General features: G+C 51.0%; 1 protein-coding gene across 1 annotated transcript; it reads right to left on the bottom strand.

Annotated features, from left to right (window-relative positions):
* Nucleotides 1-460: 460 nt before the first annotated feature.
* Nucleotides 461-15,344, bottom strand: LOC124226644 (Y-box-binding protein 1-like). Its single transcript, XM_046640159.1, has 3 exons — nucleotides 15,340-15,344; nucleotides 13,953-13,956; nucleotides 461-1,807 (listed from the first exon to the last, which is right to left on the bottom strand). Exons 1-3 carry the CDS (start codon nucleotides 15,342-15,344, stop codon nucleotides 692-694), a joined length of 1,125 nt encoding a protein of 374 aa, XP_046496115.1. The 3' UTR covers nucleotides 461-691.
* Between the last annotated feature and the right edge of the window lie 10,426 nt (nucleotides 15,345-25,770).

Consider the following 25,770-nt stretch of genomic DNA (forward strand, 5'->3'; position numbering starts at 1 on the left):
AGGAGGAAAACATTCCAACTTAGTACCCCTGGATTCCCACAGATTAGAGTTAAGACAAAAAAAAAAAAATCTCATGATCAAAGTTCACCAAACACTTATGAAAACGTGCCACCATGAGTGAGAGCCAGCAGATGTGAATTCCCAAGGTCAGACACTAGGATAGACACTGGTTACAAAAAAAGTATGCATAAAATATTTTTTAAAATTAAAAATAGAATGGCAGAGACAATCATGAAACTGAAGTCTGAAAAAACAAGGAAGATTTTTTTTTTTTTTTTTTTATTATTTAAGACCTTTATTAACAGGTGCTTGCAGTTTGTTGACTTTTTTGAAAAAATCAAGTTGTAAACTTTTATTACAAATTAAAAATGAGGTTCTTAAAAATCTCAACTTGACCAGATATGAAACAATTTAAAAACCTTTAAAGGTGTATTGAGAAAAACCAGGCTTTTTTTTTTTAAAAAAACACGTTTGTCATTACCAAAAAGAGACATCTTTAGGTAAAAATAATAAAAACCCCATGCTGCATAGATAATGCAGATAGTTCTAGTTATCTGGTCAACAGGCAAAAAGCAAGCACTTAAGGTCTTCAGCTCCAATCTTTTGTTCATTTCTTATTGCTGGAATTTCATATTCATTTCTTCTTGTTGGATGACTAAACCGGATGATGGTAGAGATGGTAAGCCGGCATTTACTCAGCCCCGCCCTGCTCAGCCTCGGGAGCGGAGGAATTCTCAGCTGGTGGATCGGCTGCTTTTGTCTCTTTGCCATCTTGTGGTTTAGGGTTTTCTGGGCGTCTGCGTCGGTAATTGAAGTTGCGGCGGTACCGACGTTGAGGTGGCTGCTGACCTTGGGTCTCATCTCCTTGATTTTCCTTATCTTCTTCATTGCCATCCTCTCTAGGCTGTCTTTGGCGAGGAGGGCCCCTGCGGAATCGTGGTGTATAACCCCGATACATATTCTGCCTCACTGGTCTACCTTGTTCTCCTGCACCCTGGTTGTCAGCACCCTCCATCACTTCTCCTTGCACAGGAGGGTTGGAATACTGTGGTCGACGCCCATAGGGTCTCCGCATGTAGTAAGGTGGGAACCGTCGCCTGCGGTAGGGCCGGCGTTGTTGAGCCTGGCCTTCGGGAGCGCTCTCCGATCCCTCATTCTTTTCCCCACTCTCACTATTCTGGTAATTCTGCTGGTAATTGCGTGGAGGACCCCTGCGACGTGGATAGCGTCTATAATGGTTACGGTCTGCTGCATATTTACTGCCTTGCACTGGAACTCCACCAGGGCCTGTAACATTTGCTGCCTCCGCACCCTTTTCTCCTTCAACAACATCAAACTCCACAGTCTCTCCATCTCCTACACTGCGAAGGTACTTCCTGGGGTTATTCTTCTTTATGGCAGTCTGGTGTACAAATACATCTTCCTTGGTGTCATTCCTGTTGATGAAACCATATCCGTTTCTTACATTGAACCATTTTACTGTTCCCAAAACCTTCGTTGCGATGACCTTCTTGTCCCCGCCGGCAGGCGCCGCCGATGTGAGGCCGCCCGGGCCGCCGCTCCCTGCGCCGCTGCCCGTGGTGCCGGGCTTGGTGTCGGCAGCGCTGAGGGCGGGGGCGGCGGGGGGGGGGCGGCGGGCGGCTGCTGGGTCTCGGCCTCGCTGCTCATGGTTGCGGTGATGGTGACTGGGGCCGGCTGCGGCAGCTGCGGCTCCTCCCGGGGTGTGATGGTAACTAGGCCGGCGGCGGCGGTGGGGCTGCTCAGGGCTCTCTGGGGTCCGCTCTCCGCTCCCGCTACCGATCGAACTCAAGGAAGATTTTTTTAAAGGACTGAATACACCTCCTAATAAAACAAACTTAATGGGTGTGTCCAACAGGTGGTTAGATATAGCTGAAGAAAGAATTAGTGAAGTGGGGACTAGAGCTGAAGACACACTTTGATCGCAGCACAGTGAGACAAGGAAATGAAATACAAGAGAGGGGCTGAAAGGTGGGGAAGACTGATTGGAGTCTCAGAAGAAGAGAGGAAATGGAGAAGAGAAAATATTTAAAGCAATAATGGCTGGAAATTTCCCATTTTGATGAAACATGTGGATTCACAGAGACAGGAAGCACAATGAAAAGCAGGATAAACAAAAAAGTCCTCATCTGGACCACCTGGCCAGGCTGCCTGAATTTTGTGAGTTCAGGGCCCAGCGGGTCCTAACTGGCTTCCTGAAGATGGCCTTTGGCTATTAAGAAACTCACTGTGCAGAACATCAAACAGGAAGAGAAAATCCTAAAAGCAACCAGAGAGAAAAGACAGATCTCATCTCACGTCTCCTTATAGTGTCAGATCATTAAGCAGATGAGCATGTCCAATCTCTCCGGCCCGATCAAGACCATTAAGGCCAAAGCCTCTGTCGTCTGTGAGCCTCAGGTACACCATTAACCGCTGAGTCTCAGGTTTTCCATTGGTAAAAACGTGGAGGGGCACGTTGCAGTATGCGGGGAGAGTGAGGCAGGCCTGGGATAAACTCTGGCTCTGCTTCTCGCTGTCTGTGGTCATTTTTGTTTTCTTGGGGCCAGTGCTCACACGTAGTCATTGGCTTGTGTGTTGTCGTTGAAGTTATAAAGAAGGAAGAGCAAGACAACAAAATATCCATGTAAGGATTCCGATTTTTAAAAAATTGACTTAAGTACCCCTCCAAGCTCAGACATTCCGTGTACATTCTCTCACAGAGCCCTTGTGACATCCCTGTAAAGTGGTCATCATTTGGGGAGGGGACCTCAGGGGCCAAGGCATAAGGACGTCATCACCCCCTGGCCTCATATGTACTTCCGTTGGTCTGAGCCAGGCCCCTCTGTCTTCATTTTCTTTCCTCTCCTCCTTCCCCAACCCCCGCTCTCACTCTATCCCTCACACCAGCACTTGATACATGTTGTTGAATATATATTTCCATACTCATTAAATACGTAGTGTTGGTTTGCTGGAGAATGTGTTTCTAATTTCCGTAAGCGATATTGTATATGGACCTTAATTCTGTTTCTTTCTTTCTCACTCAACACTGTATTTCTAACATCTATCCCCGTATCTGTCTGCACGTCTAGCTGCTGTTTTTCATTGCAGCTTGGCATCCGCAGTATCACCACTTCACAGATGAGGTAACTGAGGCTCAGAGAGCCTAGATGACTTTGCCCAAGGGCACAGAGCCAGTAAGGGGCTGGTCTTGGTCAGAACGTTCACAGTAGGCCTCTCTCCCTTCGTAGAGTCAGAAAAATATGTTACACAAAGGTATGTTTACATGATGTTCCCATCCCTCCACTTTTATGCAAATGCCAGCACACTCTTTATCCTGTGCTACATGTTACTTCCGTTGTTTCAGATTGTATCTTGGGGATTGTTCCACATCAGCACTCTAAAAGCTTCTGCCTTCTTTATGGCTGCATGGTATTCCATTGTGTGGATATACCATCATTTATTCAACTAGGTCCCTACTGATGGACACTGTCCAATCTTTGGCTAAATAAATTGCTGCAATAAACGTCTCCATGCACGTGTCATTTCCCATGAGGGCAAGTGGAGTGGGTATTTTGATGCCCTGCTCAGACTCCATTAGGACCGGGCACTCATTCCCCCAGCTACCAGGAGCGTCGGCTGCTAACAGCTCACAGCCACAATCCTCTTCAGGCACTGCCCTCTGCTGACCTTTGCCCAGGGCTATGCCTTTCCCTGGGGCAAAAACATCCACTAACTGGTCCACAAAGGCCCCCTGGTCTCACCTTGGGACATCCCTGCAGGGCCATCTCATCCCAGAGCTCCCCGGGGATCTGCATGCAGTTCCATCCTCTCTCTCCTTATGCTGCCTCCCTCAGTCCCCTACAGGTGTTGTTCCCAAGAACGTTCCCCCGTTAGCCTCCTGTGTGCAAATCTCTGCCTCAGAGACTGTTTCCAGGGAACCCGATCAGAGGCAGAAAGTCTGTAGGAGAAATGCCTGGTAGGGAATTGAAGGACCAAAGTGCTTGTAATTTGGGTAGATTGCAACGTGTTTTCAAAGGACAGAACAAAAGAACATGTATACAGCTGGTGTGCAATAACTGTCCTGGATGGAGCCCTTCCACTTGACCCAGGGTAGAAGAGGCTTTTCTGCAGATGGTCCCACAGGATTTTCCAGCATCTCTATGCGGCAGGACAGACAACCTGACACTTTGCAGCTGGGGAGGCTGGGCAGGGAGGGGGCCGCCTGCTCAAGACGGCACAGCTGGCACAGCAGAGGTAGGGGCACCTTGGTTTACACCAGACGTGGGGATGCTGAGATACCCACTTCATCCAGACTGAAGGAAAAATACGCATAACAGAGGGTGCAGCTGGGGGTGTGGGGACCGCAGAGTTGGCGGGACCGCCTGGTTAGGGCCCTGCCCTTCATTGATGCCCCCCAGGCTGCCCAGTGGTCCAGCCCCCCCTCTTCTCACCTCACCTTCCCCTGCCCCTCAAACTGTCAGACGCCCGAGAGGAACTAATTCAGACTAACAAGAGAGCCGCGTGCAACCTCTCCCAAAGCTACTCAGATGTCTGCCTGATTTTTAGACTGTACAAAAGTAACCTTATGCACTAAAATCATCATTCTACCCATTTATAACACCCAACTTACTTCTCAGTCCTGACGGCCATATTTGATAAGTCCCCTCAGTCTGGAACGGCCTTCCCATCTTCCTGCTCTCCCCGCTTCATCCTCCAACCCTCACCCAGGCACTGCCTCCTTTAGGAAGCCCTCCAGAGTCTTCCCAGGTGCATGCTCTCCCTCCCACAGACCCCAATAACCACTGCTGATGCTCAGCGTTACGGGTTGAATTGTGTCCCCTCAAATTCATATATTGAAGTCATAACCCCCAGTCCCTCAGAATGTGACCTTATCTGGAAATAGGGTAGTTGCAGATATTACTAGTTAAGTTGAGGTCATCCTGGAGCCCCTAAGCCAGTATGACTGGTGTCCTTATAAAAAGGCCAGGGGAAGAGAAAGAAACACGTGCAGAGGAAAGATGATGCAAAAATACCATCTGTAGGGAAGGCCAAAGATGGCCAGCAGCCCCCCAGAAGCTGGGAGGCAGGCCTGGAGCCGGTCCCCCCTCGCAGCCCTCAGAGGCACCCACCCCGCCGACTCCTCCATCTCAGACTTCCAGCCTTCAGAACTCTGAGAGACTAAACTTATGTTGTTTCAGGCACGCCATCTGTGGTACTTTGTTACGGTAGCCCGGGGATGCTGACGCACTCACTGGGCTCTCGGGGAGCACAGGCCTATCCCCAGCTGCTCTGAGGGCGAGCTAAGGCATTCTTGGGATGCTACACGCCAGGTGCTATCACCCTCCTTTACATGTCAGGAAACTGAGGCAGAGAGCTGGCCAAATGGTAGAGCAAAGACGTGGACTCAGGCCATCTGATTCCATCAGAACCCGTGTGTTTAACCACTAGTCTACACGTCCTTGTAGTAGGAATTACTAGTAGTCGTGTTGAAGGAAGACCCACAGTATAACTTCCGGCTCTGGACCCGGTGCTGATGACTCCCGCAGCACCAGGAGGGAGGAAGAAACCTTCCAGCAGCCTCAGAGGCTTGCGCAGGCTCCTTGCCAGTAAGAGGCAGGCCCAGGATTTGATCTGTAGGGCCCTCCATGTCTGATCGACAGACACCACATTGCAGCTCCAAGCCAGTGTGCACATCTGTGTCCCGGTCTAGCTATGTGTGTCCTGACAGAGCCAGAGTTGGGCACCCCAGCCTCAGGGCCCCAGGGCCCTGCAGGGTGCCGAGCACACAGCAGGTGCTCCATAAATGCGGTGGGAAGAGTGAACTCGTGCGTGCCTCTGACGCGGCGGCTTCCTTGGGTCTCATAATATTTCATACACAGCTCCAAGTATTGACAGAATTCTCATCTCAGCCTGCTAAACGCCTGCCTAATTTTCCAGTCTATTGACAGACTCCATTTTACTTAACTAGCCCCCATTGTGTAGTAATTGGATGGTTTCTCATCCCCTCCTAAACTAGGGGGAGGGACCAGGGACGCCCAAGCTGTGCTGGTGGTGCCTTCTGAGGGAGCCAGCCTAGAAAGAACATTTCTGTGCCACTAGCAGGAGCTGGCAGCTGGCGAGAGGCTGGGAGACAGGCCTGGGCCATCCTGGGGTTCGGGAGGCATCACCCTGTCCCCTGTCACACTCAAGTCCTGTCCTCAGTCCTGCTCACCTTTGCTGACCCTTTCGAGGGAACAAAGGACAGAGCTCCCAGGTGGCCTACCCTCCACCCCCTCTCGTCCTGCTTGGCCCCCACTCTCTTGTCTTCTCCGTGTCTTATATCTTCCAACCCTTCTCTGGAATAGAATTCTGGAATTCTTCTGGTAATATTCACAGAGCACCTACCTGGTGCCCAGCGCTGATCCAGGTGCTGGGGTTCAGCCGTGAACAAAAGGGGCAATGTCCCTGCTCATGGAGCTGACATTTCAGAGAAGAGAGAAGTGATATGTTCAGAAAAACAGAGAGAAGTGATATGCCAGGTGGTGATAAGCACTGTGTAACTGGGGAGAGGGGCTGGTCATTGAAATGGGCTGGTCCAAAAAGTCCTCTCTGAGATGAGGAGAGATCTGAGCAAAGAGAAGGAGTGAACCATGTGGACATGTGGAGGAAGAACTTGCCGGCCAAGAAGATGGTGAGTGCAAAGGTCCTGAGGCCAGAGACACCAGCATGTTCCAGGAAGAGCAGGGAGGCTAGTGTGGCTGAAGTGGGTGAGGCAACAGTGGCCCCATGGTGTTGGGCTTCTGGACCTTCCTCGTAGCTTTGGCTTTTATGCTGGGTGAGATGAGAGGGTTTGTGTAGACTCAGGGCTTGAACTGGCTTCTTTTAAAAGACACTTCTGGCTGCTGTGTGGAGAGTAGACTATAGGTGGGGGACAAGAGTAGAACAGATACAATAATCCACATGAGAGACAGTGGTGGCCTGGAGCATGTGTACACACCACACACACACGCTCAGACACACACACTTAATCATTCGGGATCTATTTTGAAATTAGGACTGACAGCATTGTCAGATCTAGAAGGAACCTCAGAGATAATTTCCAGCCCCATTTTATAGACAACAAAACTGAGGCCGATAGAGAGGAAGTGACCTAACTGGGCCACATGCACCGTTGGTTGGGACCGTAGACCCAGAATCCTGCCTCGGACCCGGCTCCTATGCTCTTGCCCCGACATCTCTTTCCGCCTCTTGAGAGTTTCATTGTGTGTCTCCTCCCTCTTTATCTCTCTGCTCCCAGCCTCTGTCTCTCTATCTCTGCAGATGCCTCCGCGTTGATTTCTCCTCCTGTCAGACCCAATTTGGAACATTAATTAGTGATGAATTATCAACGTACATCCCAGCAGTTGCCGTCGCCTGGTGCCCACGGGCTCTTGGAAGGGACCTTGCAAATCTGATCTTAATACCTCTCGCCTCCTCTCCTAGGGCAATTACTTCTCACATCATTTGTCTGCGGAGGCTGTGGCCACCCCCCACACTCCCAGCCTGGCTGAGGACAAGTTCATCTTTGTCAATTAATTATTGAACGGTTTATTTCGCACTGGGAGGTGATAAGAGAAGGGAAAGCCACATGTTGTGAAATCATCACCGTAATTATGCAGACGCTACCGTGGCGCCCAGCATCACAACGCGGCAGGTGCCTGTGGGGGCGGGGAGAGAATAAAGGACAGAGGCCCGTTGGTGGGCAGGAGGTCTGGTTGCGTGGCCTTGAGACAGCCCCTGGGTCTCTCTGGATTGTGGTCAATAGACATACTCATATTGAGCTTTCAGAGTCTAATTCCAAAAGCGGACAGGGATACAGGGAATTAAGCAGGATCATAAGCACGGGTGCAGGCCCCCGCTTCTTTATCTGGGATGATCAGAATATGGGAGGGCTGAGACCATCCTTATAGTCCTTCCCATCTGAGCTGAGGAGCCCCACAGCATGCACAAAATATGGTTGCATGATAGAGGGTCTTTGATACTCTAGCAAAAAACCCTTACAATGGCCCACCAAGAGCATCTGTCCCACCATGACCTCTCCCCTCATCTCTGACTGCTCTCCCCTTTGCTCACTCTGCTCCAGCCACACTGGCCTCCTTGCTACTTGTTGCAAACACCAGGCACAACCCCACCCCAGGGCCTTTGCATGTGCTGTTCCTTCTGCTTAGAGAGCTCTTTCCTCAGAAATCTGTATGGCTCACTCTCACATTCTGCAGGTTGTTATCAAGCATCACCTTTCAGGAAGACCCTCCCTGAGTACCTTATTTAAAGTTGCAACTCATTCCTCTCCCTGACACAAACATTCTCTCTCTCTTCCTGCTTTATTTTTTTTCCAGAGCATTTCATCACATTTGACACATGATGTGTTTTACTTATTTATTTGTTTATTCTCTCTCTCCAAAGTATGAGCTCCACAATGGCTGGGATTTGGTTTCCTCCCCGTTTCCTCCCCTCTTCTCCTGTCTGTGTCTGCAGCACTGGAAGGGGGCCTGGCACAAAATAAGTGCAGAGTTAATCACTGTTGAATGAATGAATGAATGAATGAATGGATGACTATTTGTGTGGGATGGGGCCTAGATGCGGAAAGGACAGAGATGAGGTCCTTTTTGGGAAATAGAATGGCAAGATGCTCTGCAGCACCAGGAATTCAGGAAGATTCTGGGCAGAGATCCAGGACCCTGGCCAGGGAGGAAGACTGCTGGAAAAGTCATTTTAAAAGCGAGTGTTCCAGTTGATTTCATGTCTGCACACGCCTCCAGGCTGGTGTGTTTGATGCCGCCCCTCCATCGGTCACACGCAGACTGGTCCCTACCCGCCCTCCAAACTCTCCCCAGGGAGGGGACTGGAACAGGAGAAACTGAAGACACTTTGATTAACTCCCCAGCAAGAGTCCCCACGCCTGTCTCCTTCTCTCGCCCAGGCTGTAGCGGGGGCAGTGTGCTGGGGCTGGGGGCTGGGCGGGGCATCTGCACAGTGTGTGAGGAGAGGGAACTGGGGCCTGCAAGGGGAGGGATGCTGAGGAGCAGAGTGGGACAAGGGCTCAGGCCCCGCCCCAGCAGGAGGAGATGGAGGGAGAGCCGGTGGAGGGAGGACGGGGATGTGGTGTGAAGAAGCAGCACGTGGGTGGGAAGGAGGCAGGTCTCTCTCCACGGATGGGGGCGGGCGTGGGCCCCAGGGGCTCCAGCTCTTCTTCCAGGACCCTCTCGCCCTGGAGCTCAGGTCCTCTCCTCTCCACAGAGCTATGCTGCCCTCCCCCCCCAGAAACGAAGATGGTGATTTTTTAGAGCCAGTTTTCCCCCAAATCTCTGGAGATGCCAGAGCCTGCTGTTTCCATGGAAACTTTCCCCACCAACCTCAGGAAGGAGGAGCTGGGCAGCGGCCCTGCCCCCACCGCCCCCACACTGCCCCTGCTCCAGCCTGCAGGGGGGCCCCAAGTTGCAGATAACCCCTCTCCCCCAGATTTTCCCAGCAGGGGCCCCGCTCCTTCACTGAGCGGAAGGCAGCTGGTTTTGTCTCTGGTGCTCAGGCTGAGATGTGGGGACTCTAAGACCCAAGCAAGAGAGAAATGGGGCAGCTGGGGGGATGTGACGGCTAGGGCAAGCTCTGTCTTCCATCATCGCCCCCTGAAATGACCAGCCAAGGGACCAGTCCTGAGGGAAGGGCCCGGGGGCAGGATCTCTCCTTCCCGGGCAATCCCAAAGATCCCATTTCTCTCTGACCCTGTGCACCTTTGGGGAGTTCCCTTCCCCAGATCCCACTCCCACCAGAACTCATCAGGGATCTCATTGCAAACTGCAGAAAAGAAACCAACTCTGTCCAACCCAAGTAGGAAAGAAATTTATTGGAAGGACACATTAGATAGCTCCCTGAATTGATGAGATGGCCGGAGAAGCAGGCTCGGAAAACTGGCCAGAAGTAAGGGAGGCTGGCGATGGGGGGCAGGCAGAGTGATGCCCAGAGACAGCCCAGCCAGGGCAGGGGATGCTGCTGCCTCTGGACACTGGCCACCTATGGACACCAGCATGTCTGGACACCGGCACATTGTGAACAATTTGTAGTGGTCCCTGCTTCTCCTTGTCATTCCCTCCAGGTCAAGATCCCGGGCAAAGGGATGGCATGATGGAGATTTTTGGGTGACAGCACTGTTCAGTGTCCTGATTGTGGTGGTGGTGGTTACATGAATCTGTACATGTGTTAAAATCCATAGAATTGTACGCCAAAAAAATTAAGTCAATTTTACTGTATGTTAACAGAGAAAATCAAATCCTGGGCAAAAACACCCTCTGGCTGAGACGACTTGCGTGCCCATAGCCCAGCTGCTGGGGCCAGGGGAGGGGGCTGCACCCCTTTGGCTTCCAGAAAAGGTTAGGGCTCTGTCCCAGCCCGACTCACGCATGCAGGATTCCATGAAGAGGTAGGGAGCCTGGATGGTGGGCGGCCAGCAGATGGGCAGATGTCCACTTCTCTAGGCACTTGGGAACTTCTAAGGAAATTCGGCCACCACGACAGCCCACTTCGAAAGCCCCACTTCGTCAGACCAGCAGCCCCTGAAGGAGGGGAGAGAGTAAGTTTCCAACCCAATGCACACAGGAGAACCTGGTCACCCTTTCAAACCAGCACACGCACACTGCGTGCAATGATGGAGCAGCACGCATGCTCGGGCTCCCACACAGGTTTATAAAGCCCCCTCATCACTAGTGTGAGCAGCAGGAGATTTTGTCCCTGATTGACTGCACAATCGTGGACAAATCCCTCTCCCCTGCAGAATGGGGAGCTTCTGGACGGTCCACCAGCTCTGGCATGCTGAGCAAGGAGGCCTGAGGTTGAACGGACCCACACTTAGGAAGCCTGGGGTTCTGGTGTGACCCTGTGCTGCCACTGTTCTGGACTCCACCAGTGGGGTGGAGAGAATGACACCATGTCACGAGGAAACCCCCTGAGGTCCCACCTGAGGAGGAGCATTTATGCCAAAGGAGGTGGCTCCTGTGACGGGGAGGACCCTCCCCGCTCCAGCCAATTGGAATGCAAGGCTGGGCCTGCCTCTCCTGGGAGCCAGTGCTCTGGTGCTCCTCTGGGAGCCTGGGGCCGGGGTGTGCAGGGCCTTCCCCAGGCCTGGGCCCAAGGGAGGTCATGTCCCCTGAGACCCAGTCCTCAAGGGTAGTGGAGGGTAGTGGAGGGTCTTTATTAAGGAGCTTAGGACAGCCCAGCACTGGGCTTCACCCACTCCAACTCTCAGCATCGCAGGGAATCAGGGAGAGAAGGCCCAACTCTCCCCCGACAGTGCTCTCTGGTCCACACTAACCCCCACCAATTCTACCTGGGTCTGGAGTGGGACCCTACTCTGGTTTCCAATCAGGAGCTTCCCAAAGGCTTGGGGATGATGCATTCCCTGGAAAACTGCAATTCCTGGCTTCTTAGGCTTGTGCATGGAGCAGGAGAGAGGAAGTTCTCGAACTCGGGCACCGTGAGTGTATATCCCAGCTCGTCAGCCATCCTTAAGCCCTTGAGCTGTCTGAGGGATTTGCTTCTCCACTGGCATCACATAGGAGGGCCCACTGCCCTAAAGGCTCTAGGCGGAAGTGTCTGGGGAGGTTGAAGGCCAGGGGACATCTTCAGAGCAACTTCCTGCACAGTCCCAGAGACTGGACCAGATGACTTCAGCCACATGGCCCAGAGCCCCGATAGAGCAGTCTGGGGAGTGGGGGACACGGAGGCTGGGGTGCGGGGAGACACATAACCTGCCTGGTGCCCTCTCTCCTGCCTCCACATGGCGCTGGGCCCTGTTCTCTCCCTGCTCTCCTGCCTCCCACCTGGAGCCCTGCTCCCTGTGCCAGGACCCCAGGGAGGGAGGTGGGGAGAAAAGGCAGCAGGGGCTCTCCAAGGGGGTCTGTCCTTTACAGCAGGAGGAGGGGTGGGAATGTGCCGGGGGCAGCATAGGGCTTCCCCTGAGCACATGCACCAGAAAGAAGCAGAACCTTTTCCACAATTTTAAAGGTCACGTGTTGACTTGTCATGTTGTTAAGACTGCATGCAAAAGCCATGTGACAATAAGACCAAGAGACACAAAGCTGACTGTCGAAGGGGGTGCCTTTTTCTGGCCTGCTCTCCCAGCAACCAGAGGGCACAGCCACCTGGCTCCACCAGCTCTGGGAGGGGGTGGGGGGATGGGGAGTCTGAAACTGTAGACATCAGCGGAATGGAGAATGGACAGGGGCGAAACTCCACTGGGAGCCAACATTTACTGAGGCCTTTGTGGTGTCTCTGGCAATAGAGATAAAAGGTACCCCCCAGGTCCTTGGATGCTGCGGCTGTGGGGAGGCACACAGAGCTGCAATTAGAATTCAGTAAGTGCGGTTAGGGAGGGTAAGAATGGGGGATGGGAGCTTCCAGGAGAGAGCCCACCCCACCGAGGGAGGACAGGAGACAGGGACACGAGCCTGGGAAGATGTAAGGGAGACAGGCAGGAAGGGAGAGCGCGGGGCACTTGGGAGGAGGGCCTCATAATTAGACCTGCTCAGTGTGAAGCCGCTGGTGTCAGCACAGCACGCGTTCCACGGTGCCTCGACCTGCTTCACATTAGCTGATTCTTGACGCAAAGTTAGGACGAGGGGAATGTTTTGTATCTGCACCGTTCTGTCTGATAGCCACTAGCCACATGTGGCTCCTGAGCACTGGAAATGTGGCTAGTGCAACTGAGGAGTTGGGCTTGAAGTTCTATTTAATTTTAATTAATATAAATGTAAATTTAAATAGCCATGTTGGCCCCCGGCTACTGGATTGGACAGTGTAGTACCAAGACACTAGGACACATCGGTGACGTTTTGTTCCAATTGGGGAGACAGACATTCAACAAATACCTCTGTGGTCTAGTGTCAGGTTGTGAAAAATGCCATGGAGAAAAATCAAGTTACAGAGTGATGTAGCGGGTCGCTATTCTAGAAAGGGTGGTCAGGGAAGGTCCCTATACGGAAGGGAGATGGGAGAGAGCCAGCAGTCACCTGGGGAAGGACACGCCAGGCAGAGGGAACTGCAGCTGCAGAGGCCTGAGGTGAGGATGTGCTTGGGGGAGGCTGGAGCCCTGGGGGTGGCGTAGGGGGGTAGTGATAGGAAATGAGGTCTGAGCCGACCCAGGGGCCAAAGCAAGTCAAGGCCAGGGAAAGGAGCATGGGTTTTATGCCATGATGTGATGTGTTTGCCATTGTCAGCCGATTGGACCAGGAATTATGGCCTGAGCCCACCCTGGTAAACCAGCTATCCACTTACTCTCTGCCTGCACAGCTGCTGTTTCTGTTGAGGATGAAGGAAACAGACATTCCCGCTGTCGCTGTGTGTCTCGGCTGCGTGGTTCCTCCTCCTGCTCCCTCCTGCCTGGCTCTGACGCTCCTGTCTCTGCCCTCTCCTGTTCCCGTCTCCCTTGCTCCCTGCCTCTGCTGGCCTCTCAGGCTTGTGTCTGACAGGTCTCTCCATGGCTCTGTCCCTCTGGCTGGCATACCCTCTCCTTCCCCTGGTGGCTCAGCAGAGACAATGAGGGTCTGGGCCATGGGGTGGGGCGATGCACCAGTCCTGGGGGGCCCAGACTGCGTGCAGGAGAAAGGAGATTCCAGTAGGTAGGGAAGGGTGGCCAGCAAGGCTGTGGGAGGGGAGTCCTGTTCTAGTGACAGAGCCAGGATTTACCCAGGACCCCCGGAACAGGGGAGGCAATGCAGATCATGTCCCAAGGTAACTGGGATGGGACAACTCTTCTCATCTCTTTCCCAGCTCTCGGCCTCCATCCTAAGGAGATGTGGGGGACTGGGGCAATGGGGCATGCAGGCGTTCCTGGGTCTGTGAAGAGAGAAATGGAGGGGTGAGGGGGGGTATTGGTTTTCTTGTTACAGCTGTAACAAATTACCACCACCTTAGTGGCTTAAGATCACACATATTCATTCTCTTACAGTTCTGGAGATCAAGAGTCCAAAACGAGTCTTGTGGAGCCAAAATCCAGGTGTCAGCAGGGCTGCTTCCTTCGGAGGCTCCAGGGGAGAATCCGTTCCTTGCATCCTGCAGCTTCTAGAGGCTGCCAGCATCCTTTGGCTTGTGGCCATGTCACTCCAGTCTCTGCTTCCATCATCACATCTGACCCTCCCGCCTCGCCCTTTCATTTATAAGGACACTTGTGATGACATTGGGCCCAGCTGGTTAATCCAGGATACTCGCCCCACCTCGAGATCCTTAATTTAATCATGTCTGATAAAGCTCTTCTGCCAAATAAGGTAACATTCACAGGTTCCAGGACGTGGAACTGGGGATTAGGACGCGGACATCTTTGGGGGCCATCACTCAGCCTGCCACAGGGGCTCCACCCAGGGTCTCCTGCTGCAGGCACTAGACTGGGAGGTCCTTGAGGCAGGACGCCTGTCTTTTCTCCCTGCTGTTCCTGCCCTCCAGAGTTTGTGCAGGATCACAAGATCGCATGGGCTCCAAGCCGCCTGGATTCACTCCCAGCTCTGCCTCTTCCTAGGGGGGACCCTGAGCAAGTCACTTAGCCTCTCTGTGCCTCAGTGTCTTTGTCTGTGAAATGGGGATAATGATGCTCCCGCTCTCAAAGGCTTTTTGTGAAGCTTCAATGCATCGATCCATACAAGGTGCAGAGAGCCTCTCCTGGCGTGTTAATAAGTGCTAAGGTTAGATGTCCAGTGCCCAGCGTGCGGGAGCATCTCAGCTGCCATCGTTATGGTGATAATTCCTATTATCACGCCTACAATGGGTCCAGCCCTATCATGGGTACATGGGAGCTACTGAAGAAGAAAGAAACACTCTTGTCCTCAAGAAATTTACAATCTAATCAGGAATACAAAGGCTTATAGAAATATAGAACTTTTTTTTCTGGAAGGACAGTGTCTAAAAATTGTCTCATAAATGTTTATGCTATTAAAGTTCCTTCATTCTGCATTTGTGACAGTCGTTCGTGCAACTAGCCGAGTTTTTCCAGCCCGCTGCCTTTTGGGCACCTGGTTGAGTTGCGCTTGCTGGCATCACTGTGGGTGGGTGGGTGGGGTCCTGGGACTGGTTCTGGCCTGTGAGTTTTGAGCAGAAATGAAAGTGTCACTTCCGGGCCTGAGAATTGAATTACTGGTGCAAGACCCTGCCGGGTTCTCTCTTTCATGGCTTCTCTTTCAGCCTGATTCCCCCAGTGACTACAATGAACACGAAGAGAAAGGGAGAGTTCAGCTTGCTGGTTTTAAGCCCTTGTGATCTAGGACTTACTCGTTACCTCAGCATAACCTAGCCTCTCCTGACCGATCGGCAACTGAGCTGGTTTACAGAAAAAACTCCAACAACACCATCACACCATTAGTGATGATTCCGCACTCAGTCACGAGCTCTGCACCAACATATAGTTTACATATCTGTAACCCATGAAGAACCATCCATCTTATGTTCCACTTTTCTGCTTAACATTTTCTCCCTGTGTGTTTGTATCAGCGAGTATTCAGGTTGGCTGTGAATGACAGAAAACCCAAATTAACAATGACTTAAACACTCAAGGTGACTTCAGTTCCTCAAGTAAAAAGTCTAGATGTGGGCAGATACGACGACCCCATGATTAATGAGGAATCCAGCCTCCTTCTTTCATGTTACTCTGCCATTCTCAACAGATGGCTTCCCCCTAAATGGCTCAAAATGTCTGCTGACGCTCACACTCTCACACCTGCATTCCGGCCCTCAGGACAGAGGACGGCAGGGGATGGTGGGGGAGGGGGGCTTCTCCCCCTCCATAATGACGTATCCCATATGATTGCTCTGTTTATATCCCATTGGCGAGAACTTGGTCATGAGGCCACATCTAGTTGCAAGGGAGGTTGGAAAATGAACTATTTATTCTGGGCAGCCATTAACCCAGCTAATTTTTTTCTAAGGCAGAAAGAGAGACGGTTCCAGGGAGGCAACTAACAGTCGCTGCCATGGGGTAGGATGGTATTCTCTCACACCTAAGTTCAGTGGTTTAATGACAAGTTTGGGCCTTTTCTGATTTTTTCCCATTCCAGATAACCGTATTAGTGCAGATTGCTTTTCTCCGTTTGTGTGATTTCCTTGAGATTTATTTCCAAACGTGCAGTAACCTGCCGGGTTGCAGGGTGTGACTCGGTCTCCCCAGCAGTGGCTGTGGTTGCATTTTGCTGCACTGAGCTCCCAGACAACAGAGCCACGGGGCATTTATGAGCCGATGCTCCTGCTTCCCCCCAGCCCAGCCAATGTCAGCTTGCGCCATTTTAATTTATTTTTATTGATTTAATAGTTTTGTCGTTGAAGGATGTTTTCATTCTCACATCATTCTTTAGCAGCCAGCGGAGGTTTGGACCTCGGCTGGTTTACAATCTAATTTTCTCAAATAGCAACCGTTTTTTTCCAGTTGCAAGGGAAATTTAAAAGCCCATTTTAGAGCTGAGAAAACTGAAGCCCTGAGGCTGAAGTCATATGCCGGTTATGGTGGCGCCGGGACTGCACCCCAGTTCTGACTCCCAGCCCAGGGGTATTATAAAAAGAACCTGCTTAGGGAATAAAGCAGGAATGAGAGCGATGCTGAGGAGCAGGGGAAAAGCACTGAGTGGGGAAGTGGGCTCCCTACATGTGGTTTGGTCTGACTAACAGACCCCCCACAGCTCTGTATGAGCTGCTTCCTCTCTCTGGGCCTCGGCTTCCCCATAAGCAGAACAGAAGGGGTGGAGCAGACCCCCTCCAAGGCCCCTCCAGCTCTGCATGGAAAGTGCGGTAATAATTGCACGCAGTTTAGGAGGGTGGGGTGGGCTGAGAGCGGGGTGAGCACTGACCCCTGGGGACGTGGGGAAGGTGAGAGACCTCAGCAAGAGCTGGGCTAGAGTGAGTCTGTTCTGCCCGTCAGTGTGTGCTGTGAGGTCACTGTGTTGGTCTTGAATCTCGAGTCTGGGCTGAAGGTCAATGTGCACAAGTCTATTTTGGACATGCAGGGGAAGACTGGCACTGCCACTCTTTCCCTTGGCCCAGGGAGGGGCCAGGAGGGCAGCACAGACAGGCCTGTTAGTGGAGGGTCTCAGGAGAGCCAAGGGCTGGACCCCGACCCGTTGTCCCATTCAGCCCCTGGTGACCTTCCTACAGGTGCGAATGTTTCCCTGATGCTCCAAGTCACTGAGGCTGGAGGCCTTGGGAAGGTGGCAACAGGAATTCAGTGGGTGCCCACAAGACCTCAGCCTCCCTGGCCAGCTTGTCCCCACTCTGATCCAGTTGATAAGACCTTCCCACCTGCCTGACTTCACTTGAATCCACCACCCTGTAGGTGAGGGCTGGTCTGATTTCCAATGGAACAGCCAAGGAAACTGAGGTCAGGGGGCCGGGTGACCCCACTGAGCAGGAAGGAGCTGAACTGGGCCTCTCAGACCTGGCTGCTCTGCTTTCAGCCCCGGGGGCTCCCCCACTGCCATGGCCGAGGCCGCGTGAACAGCAAACTTCATGCAAACATTTCAGAGGGACAGGGTAGGGGAGTGGGTCCAGGAGGGGTGGGGGCAGGAAGAAAGTGAAGAACTGAGAGAAGGACAGGGGACTGGAGCGCTGACAAAGAAATGCCAGCCTAGGGAGAGCTGTGCTGGGGGGTGTGTTTGTGTGTGGTATGTATGCTTAAGTGTGTAGTGTGTGAATATGTGTGTATGAGTGTGTGCACATGAATATGTGAGTGTGAGCATGAAGGTGAGTCTGTTTTACTGAGTGGGTCCTAAGGGTGGAGGAGGGAGAGGATGAGGCGTAAGGGGTTGAGAGAACCGGGGCTTATGCCTTTGATAGCAGGTGAGTGGCGGGGATGATGGCGGGTCAGGGATGGAGGAGAGGAAGGCAAGGGGCTTCGTGGGAGCAAATCTCAACCCAAAGGGTCTCAGACACCAGCTGGGATTGGAAGGAGGGAATTTCTGACCTGAGTCCTGGAGGCCAGGTCAGGAGCCCAGCCCCAGAGGCAGGGAGAGGCCCACGGTCAATTAGAAACCGAGGGCCCGAGCTGCAAGGGGCCCAGGAGGATCACCCCTCCCCCGGCTTCTCCTCCCGCCTCCCTGGATGCCTCTTCACAGCTTCCTCTCCCCATCTCTGGGGCCTCTGAATGTTGCAGTGCTGGGCTCAGTTGCTGATGCCCTTTTCCGCTCCATCTACGCTCACTCCCTCAGTGGTCCCAGCAGTCTCCTGCTAGAAATGCCATCTGTTTGTCAACGACTCTTAAATTTATTGCCACCGCTCAGACCTCTCTCCTGAACTCCAGACTCATACGTGCGTCTGCCTACTCGATACCTCCAATGAGGTGTCTAATGGGCATTTCAAACTGAACCCTCATCTTTCCTCCACACACCTCTCACCCCAGGAGTCTCCCTACTCGGTAAATGGCAACAGCATCCTTCCTGACGCTCACAGCAAAAACTGCGGAATTTTCCTTGGCTTCACTCTGTCTCTTTCTATTCCATCAGTCAATCATCTGCGAATCCTGTGGACTCTACCTTCCACACCTATCTAGAACCCATCCACTCCTCACAGCTTCACTGCTGCCCCCACCCTAGTCCAGCCCCCTTCACCTCTGCCCCAGAGGACTGCGGAAGCTCCTCACTGATCCCCTGGCCTCTGTCCTTGACCTCCCATGGTCTACTTGCAACACAGCAGCTAGAGATATTCTTTAAAAGTATAGGTTAGGTCACATCCCTCCTGTGCTCAGAAGGCTGCTCATGTCAACCCAAATAAAAGTGCAGTGACAAGCTCTGTGGATCTGGCTCCTCACTACCTCACACTTTACATCCTACCTGCCCTTCCCCTTGCTCACCCCACTCCAGCTTCCCTGGCCTCCCTGATGGTTCCTCAAACACACAGGCATGCTCCGACCTCAGGGCCTTTGCACTGGCTGTTCCCCTGCCTGAAAAGCTTTTCCCTAGACGTCTGCAGAGCTTGCTCCCTCACCTCATTTGGTCTTCGCTCCAGTGTCATCTCCTATGACCCTACTTAAAATTGTAACTGCACCCCAATCCAGAATTTCTTATCCCCCTTACCCTGCTTTATTGTTTATAGCACTTATACACTGTCATGTACATATAATGTGATTATTCTTTTGTTCCTATCAGCTTTTCTCTACTAAACTGTGAGTTCCAAGAGGGCAGGGATATTTGTCCATCTTGTCCACTGATGTCTCCCCAGCACCCGGATGATACCTGGCACATATCTGGTTGAATAAATGGATAAATCTAGTCCAGCCTCTCATTTCACAGATGAGGAAATAAAGGCCCAGAGAAGGGGGCAGTGTCCCTGAGTCACACGGAGAAAATCAGTGACAGGACAAAACACCTCCAGATTCACAGTGCATGCTCCTTCTGCCTGTCCAGGCTTGGTAAACTAGGTGTGGCAGACACTAACGGGACCCCACCCAGATCTCCTAGGATCCCTGTACCTGGTCTGTGCTCATCTCCAGCTTTGGTGTGCTTTGCAGCTAATGTCTGGCACTGACCTTTTCCTGCAGCTTCCCTTGGGCTGTTGGAGCCACCTCATCTGTGAGGAGAGGTGCATTCCTCCCCTCCACACACATCCAGGCAGCCTGTAGCCAGTGACGGTGGGAGAGCAAGAAGACCAGCAACCTCGCCTTGAAGCTGAACAAACCCTGGGGCGTGGGTACTCTCCCGAGTTCCCATGGGATCAGCTGAGGTTAGGATCTAGCCTGAGATCTCCCCATGCTCAGCTGCTTCCTCTTTCCCATCCTGCTTCCCATCCTCTTGTGCCAGCTTCTAAGGGAGCGTTCCCGTAACATGTCACCTGTGCACGAATCCTCAGAGCAGAGTCAGCTCTGGAGGAACGCAACTGAAGACATGGGCTTCTGTGCTCACCTGAGACAGACTGGCGAGGCACCGAGGGGTAGGAGAAAGACCACCAGCTCTAGAGACCCAGTTGCAGACCCAAGCTCTGCCCCTGACCCAGTGCAGGACCTCGGGGAAGAGTCCTGGGTTCTCCAAGCCCAACTTTTCCCCCTGGAGAAGTGAAATGAATTATGTCCTTCTGTGGACCTGCTACGAGGATTAAATGAGATGAAATACGAGAAGCACCTCGTGCAGTGGGCGGCAGGCAGTAGTTTTACGGTAAACACGAGTTCCCCTCGGTCTCCCGTTTGTGGTCTGTTTGTGGTGCCACCCGCCTATCTGGATGCGGTTTGAGGCTCAAGATTCCTCCAGTGGCTGAGCAGATACTGCACAGCTTTGAGTGTGATGAATGAGAAAGTTGTCAGTTCTTCAGGGAGTCCTGGGGATGTAAAGGAGGGGCATCCTGAGGCCACTGGGGCATCTCCCAAAGGGCAATGGGGTGAGGTCCAGGGTGAAGAACACTGTCTGGGAGGAAGCAAAACACACACACACACATGCGTGCACAGACACACACATGCATGCACAGACACACACATGCGTGCACAGACACACACATGCGTGCACAGACACACACAGGCACTCCCCATGGTTCCCACACTTTACCACCAGGCAAAGAAACATTGACAACCAATTCCAGATGGGAAAAACCGGTCCTCAGCTGAGTGGGCAGCCTGCCTTTGGTGACATAATGGCACCAACAGGGCACAGTGATGAGACCCAGGAGCCCTGGAAGCTGTAGAGGAGCTGCGGTCCAGGAGGGCTGGGTGACTGTGGGATCCCGGGAGGTTCCTCCACCAGTGTCCACCTCCCCCCCACATGCTGGATTGCTCCCAGGCTGACCCCTGTGCCCGCTCATCCGTGCCCTCTGGCTTTGTGTCTGCAGCCTGTCCCCGCAACCCCACTGCTGCCCTGCGTCTGTGTCCAGGCTTTCTTATAAGCCCAACTGCTCCCAGAAGCAAGGGTCGAGTTCATCTTTCTTTCTTTTGGAGTGTAAGTATAATGGATTATATTTTAGAGCTAAAATTTGATCACTCATCAGATCCAGCCCTCCCCTGTACTTTGAAAACATGACAACAGCAGCACAGAGAGGAAAAGTGCCTTTCTCGGGATCCCACAGGGAGTCGGTGGCAGAGCCAGAAGGGAGTCCTTGATGCCATTCTATTTCATTTTGCCACCACACGCACATTCCTTATAAGCTGGGCAGATGAGGGCAATGCCAGAGACACGCCCATCCTGCCTGTGTCAAGGCCTCCAACACAACCTTTCACAAGGTCTCACTACTGACACGGGTGGGAGTGGGGGCCACACGGAGCTGTCCTGCATCCTCCTTCCAGTTTTTATTAGTGGCTGGAGGAAGCCTTAGGGAAGAGAAGAGATCATTATAAAGTGCCTGCCTTGTGTTGGGCACTGAACACACACCAGTATTAAAGCTGAGTTTTCAGTGGAGTCCCCAACATACAAGAGAGGTGAATTCCAAAGTTCAAAGTCAGATCTTATATACAGAATTTGCCAAAGAAAAGTTCAAGAACCAGTTTGATAACCTGTAGCACTATCAGCCAAGTCCAGGACATATAAAGAGGACAGTCAGTAGAAAAGAGGATTTGTTGACGAAATGACTTTGGAGAGAGCTCTTGCTATGCTGCAGACCCATCTCACACCTGCTAGGATGGTTATAATCAAAAAGACAAATGAGGGGCTGGCTGGGCGGTGTAGTGGTTAAGTTCACACACTCTGCTTCAGCGGCCTGGGGTTTGCAGGTTCAGATTAGCACTGCTTGTCAAGCCATGTTGTGGCGGCATCCCACATAAGATAGAGCAAGATTGGCAGATCTAGAGATGTTAGCTCAGGGCAAATCTTCCTCACCAAAAAAAGAAAGAAAGAAAGAAAAAGACAGATGATAAAAAGTGATGTTAAGAATGTGGAGAAATTGGAACCCTCATACACTGCTAGTGCTAACGTAAAATGGGGCAACTGCTTTGGAAAACAGTCTGGAAGCTCCTCAAAACCATTTGACCCAACAATTCTACTCCTGGGTCTACTTCCAAGAGAAATGAAATGATATGTGCACACAAAAACCTGTACATGAATATTCACAGCATCATTATTTATGATAGCCAAAAAGTAGAAACCCAAGTGTCCATCACTGATGAATGGTTAAAAAATGTGGCATAGCTTTACAATGGAATATTACTTAGCCATAAAAAGGAAGGAGATACTGATCTGTGGTACAACATGGATGAACCTTGAAAGCATTGTGCTGAGTGAAAGAAGCCAGCCACAAAAGTGAACATATTGTACGATTCCATTTATATGAAACACCCAGAGTAGGCAAATCCATAAACACAGAAAGCAGATTTATAGTTGCCTAGGGTGGGGGATGGGGTGTGGGAAGTGACCCATGGGGAAGTGACCGCTAATGGGTACAGGGTTTCTTTTGGGGATGATGAAAGTGTTCTAAAATTGATTGTGGTGATGGTTGCACAACTCTTTGAATATACTGAAAACCATTGAATTGTACACTTTAAAAGGGTGAATTTTATGAGGTGTGAATTATATCTCAATAAAGCTGTCATTTAAAAAACAGTGACAGCAGAATCATAACTTACCCAAGAGAAAGCAGAAAAATCATGGGCCTGCCAGTGTTTTCATTTGTGTCAGGGGACGATAACCCCCACTGAATAAATTTGAAAGAGACCGTGGGACACAGTAACAAAAAGTTGCAGTGCTGGTTCACGACACCTCTTAGAGATACACTATCTTGTCTGAGGTCCTTGTCCAACCTGCCTGGCACTGAGAGCTCCCAGAATCCAGTTTTGAAAAGACCTTGACAGGGTGAAATAGAGAAAAATGAAAAAGATTGGGAAAAAAGTAATCTTGTGTGTAATATCTGCATACATTCCGGAGAGGGTGGGGGTGTTAAGCTCAGAAGTTTGTGTGAAAAAGACCTGGTTTTAGTTAACCATAAGTTCAATTGTTGCTAACCATTTGATGTGATAGCCATAAAGGCTTGCTCCATTTTATGTTACATTAAAAGGAATAAAACCGCTGGGGCAAAGGAAGCGATGGTGCCAATGTGGTGAGGACCCAGCTCTCCTGCTGTGTTCTCTTCTGAGCATCACATAGGAAGTACACTGGCAAACACGAACCAGTGCAAAAGAAAGTGGCCAGCGATGTAAAGGCCTGGAAACCATGTCAGATGAGAACAACAAAAACACGTAAGATACAGCTGGCAGCCGTATGCCCGTCATGTGGAAGGTTGAGCCGACTCGCACTACACCATTCTTTAGGGCTGAGCAAGGGTCATGGATGTGAGCTATACAAGGGTAGGTCTGGGTTTAACATAAGGAACTAAACTAGTTATTGAAATAGGCTGCCTCAAAAAGAAATTATCCTAGCTACAGTTTATTGAAAAATAAGTGAAAGGTACTTATTTGCTTATATTGCATAGATAATACAGTCACACGGCTCAAAAAGCAAAACAAGACAGAAAGGTTTACAGTGAGAAGTCTTGCTCCCATCCCGAGTTATCCTCTCTACCTCCATCCTCATGCATACAGGACCACTGTTTATCCTTCCAAAGCTTCCATATGCAAATGAAAACATATATTCTGATCCCTTTACACAAAAGGTCACCTATGATACACACGGCTCTGTCTTTCCTTCACTCTGGATATTTCTATTGACTTATGATCCTCTTTTCTGTTATGTCAGTTTTTTTGCTAAACCCATATGTTGAGTTCTTAATTTCAGTTATTTTATTTTTTGGTTCTATAATATCCATTTGATTCTTTTTTATGGATTCTATTATCTGACGAAATATTCCACTTTTAAATGTTTTTCATCTTTTCTTCTGGTTTCTTGAACATATTAATCATGCTATGTTAAAGTCCTGAATATTTAGATCACTTGTGGGTTTGTTTCTCTTCTCTATTTTTTCCCTTACCTTAGGCGATCCGGTCCTGTCCCTTGGCATGCCTCATAATTTTTTTACTGAATGCCAGACATTGTGATTTTAAAACTTCACAGCATAACCTAAAGATCTTTCCATTGATATATCGAAATTTGAAAATTTCCCTTTTTTTCTAGATAGGCATTTTATAACAGTCTCTTCAAACCATACGGCAAGTCTGCAAGGTGTGTATCTCACCTGGAGAGAGTCCCACAACTAAAACCCAGCAAGGGCAAGATACATGTTCAAGTGTGTCCAGCTCCAAAGTGGGTGTCCCCCCATATCCCCTGTGAACAGTCATCGCAGGAGGGGCTCTGGGGGATCCTGGAGGGCGAGCTGCTGCAGAGACAGTTCCAGCCAGGCTCTGCTGATTGGGAGACCACTAAGTTAGCTCAAGAATAGAGGGTCCTATCAGTTAAGAGTTCTTGTGGCTACAAGGACTGTGTGCTAGTCAAGATCTTAAGAGGCAGTAAGTGGCACACTCAAGTTAGGATAATTTGAGGAGGACTTATTTACAAAGGGATTCATTACAAAGGGATGAGTGGGATAGAGGGAGACCACAAGGGGAAGTGAAGAAACCCAGGGTTGGCAGCAATGGAGCTGTCACCACCCCAAAGCTCAAAGGGATGAGGGGAGGGAGAGATTACCTGAACCCAGAGAAGAGAGAGTCTTGGAGAACAGGCCACCGTGAGAGGAGCAGTGACCCTCAGCCAGTCTCTACCTTAAAGGTAGAGAGCCAGGGGAAGGAATAAGTCCAATGTCATTATTCTCCTTTCTGGTCTTTTGCCTCAATAGGGTTCCCTATCTAGAGTGGATCCGGACAGGCAGGAAAACATCTGGCACAGACAAAACACACGCACACACCCCAGAGACCTAAGCAATAAAGACATTTAATTGTGTTGCATGTAAGTCTGTTGGCGGGCAGTTCCAGTGTCATTCAGTGGCTCAGTGATGTCATGGAGGACCAGGCTCTCTATATCTTTTCGCCTTACCATCCTCAGGATGGTTGACTTTTTATCCTTAGGCTTGTTGCCTCATGATCGCAAGATGGCTTCCACAGCTCCAGGCATTACACTCTTACTCAACTGCACTCAAGAGAAGAAAGGACATGCTCCTTACCTGTTCCCTTTGATCAGGGAGTACAATCATTCACAAAAGCCTCCTTGTCCCCAGCAGCCTTCCCCTTGCCTCTCCTTGGCCAGAACTGGGTCACATGCCCACCCTTGAACCAGTCACTGGTAAAGTTGGACAAAATTACCTTGATTGGCTTAAATCAACCATGTTTCATCTCTAGGGGCCAAAGATTGGGTCCACTTCCTTGAGCACATTACCCCCCAACAAAATCAGGGTTCTATAGTCTAAAGGACAAGGAAGGATGGTGTCAGGTAGGTAATCAGCCACATTGGCCACAGGTTTTTTCACTTTCCTCCCTGGAGGCTCCAGGCACCTCAGAGATGCTCAGGGAACTAGAACGGGCTGAGGTTCTGGATGGTCTCCTCTCTTGGACAGGGCACTGCTTCTCTCTGCTCTGCCTTCCTCTCTCCAACAAATTCCTCTGCCTACTTGTGCCTTCCTCTCCCTAAAACTTTAGCTGCTTCAGCCCCTCTGAGCCTGTTTCAGGGCAAAGTCCTACGGTAGCTGAGGCTGGGGGTGGGATCATGGGTACAGACAGCACAGAGGCAGCCAGGGCTTGGGGCAGGGGGACATGTCCCCTATGAGGGTCCGTGCAGAAGTCAGGTGAGGGAAATGAAGCCGCGGCAAGTAATGGGATAGAATTTACCCTGACGTGAGTAAATGCATAGTGAAACCAGGGTGTGTTCATGCATTTGAAAGAGGGTAATTTAGTGCAAAATTGAAATAAACACTCCTAACAGGTACTTTTGTGGTGCCCTCACCGGCTGGCAGCTGTGGACAAGTGTC

This window comes from Equus quagga, chromosome 15, assembly GCF_021613505.1.
Source record: "Equus quagga isolate Etosha38 chromosome 15, UCLA_HA_Equagga_1.0, whole genome shotgun sequence".
Lineage (NCBI taxonomy): Eukaryota > Metazoa > Chordata > Mammalia > Perissodactyla > Equidae > Equus > Equus quagga.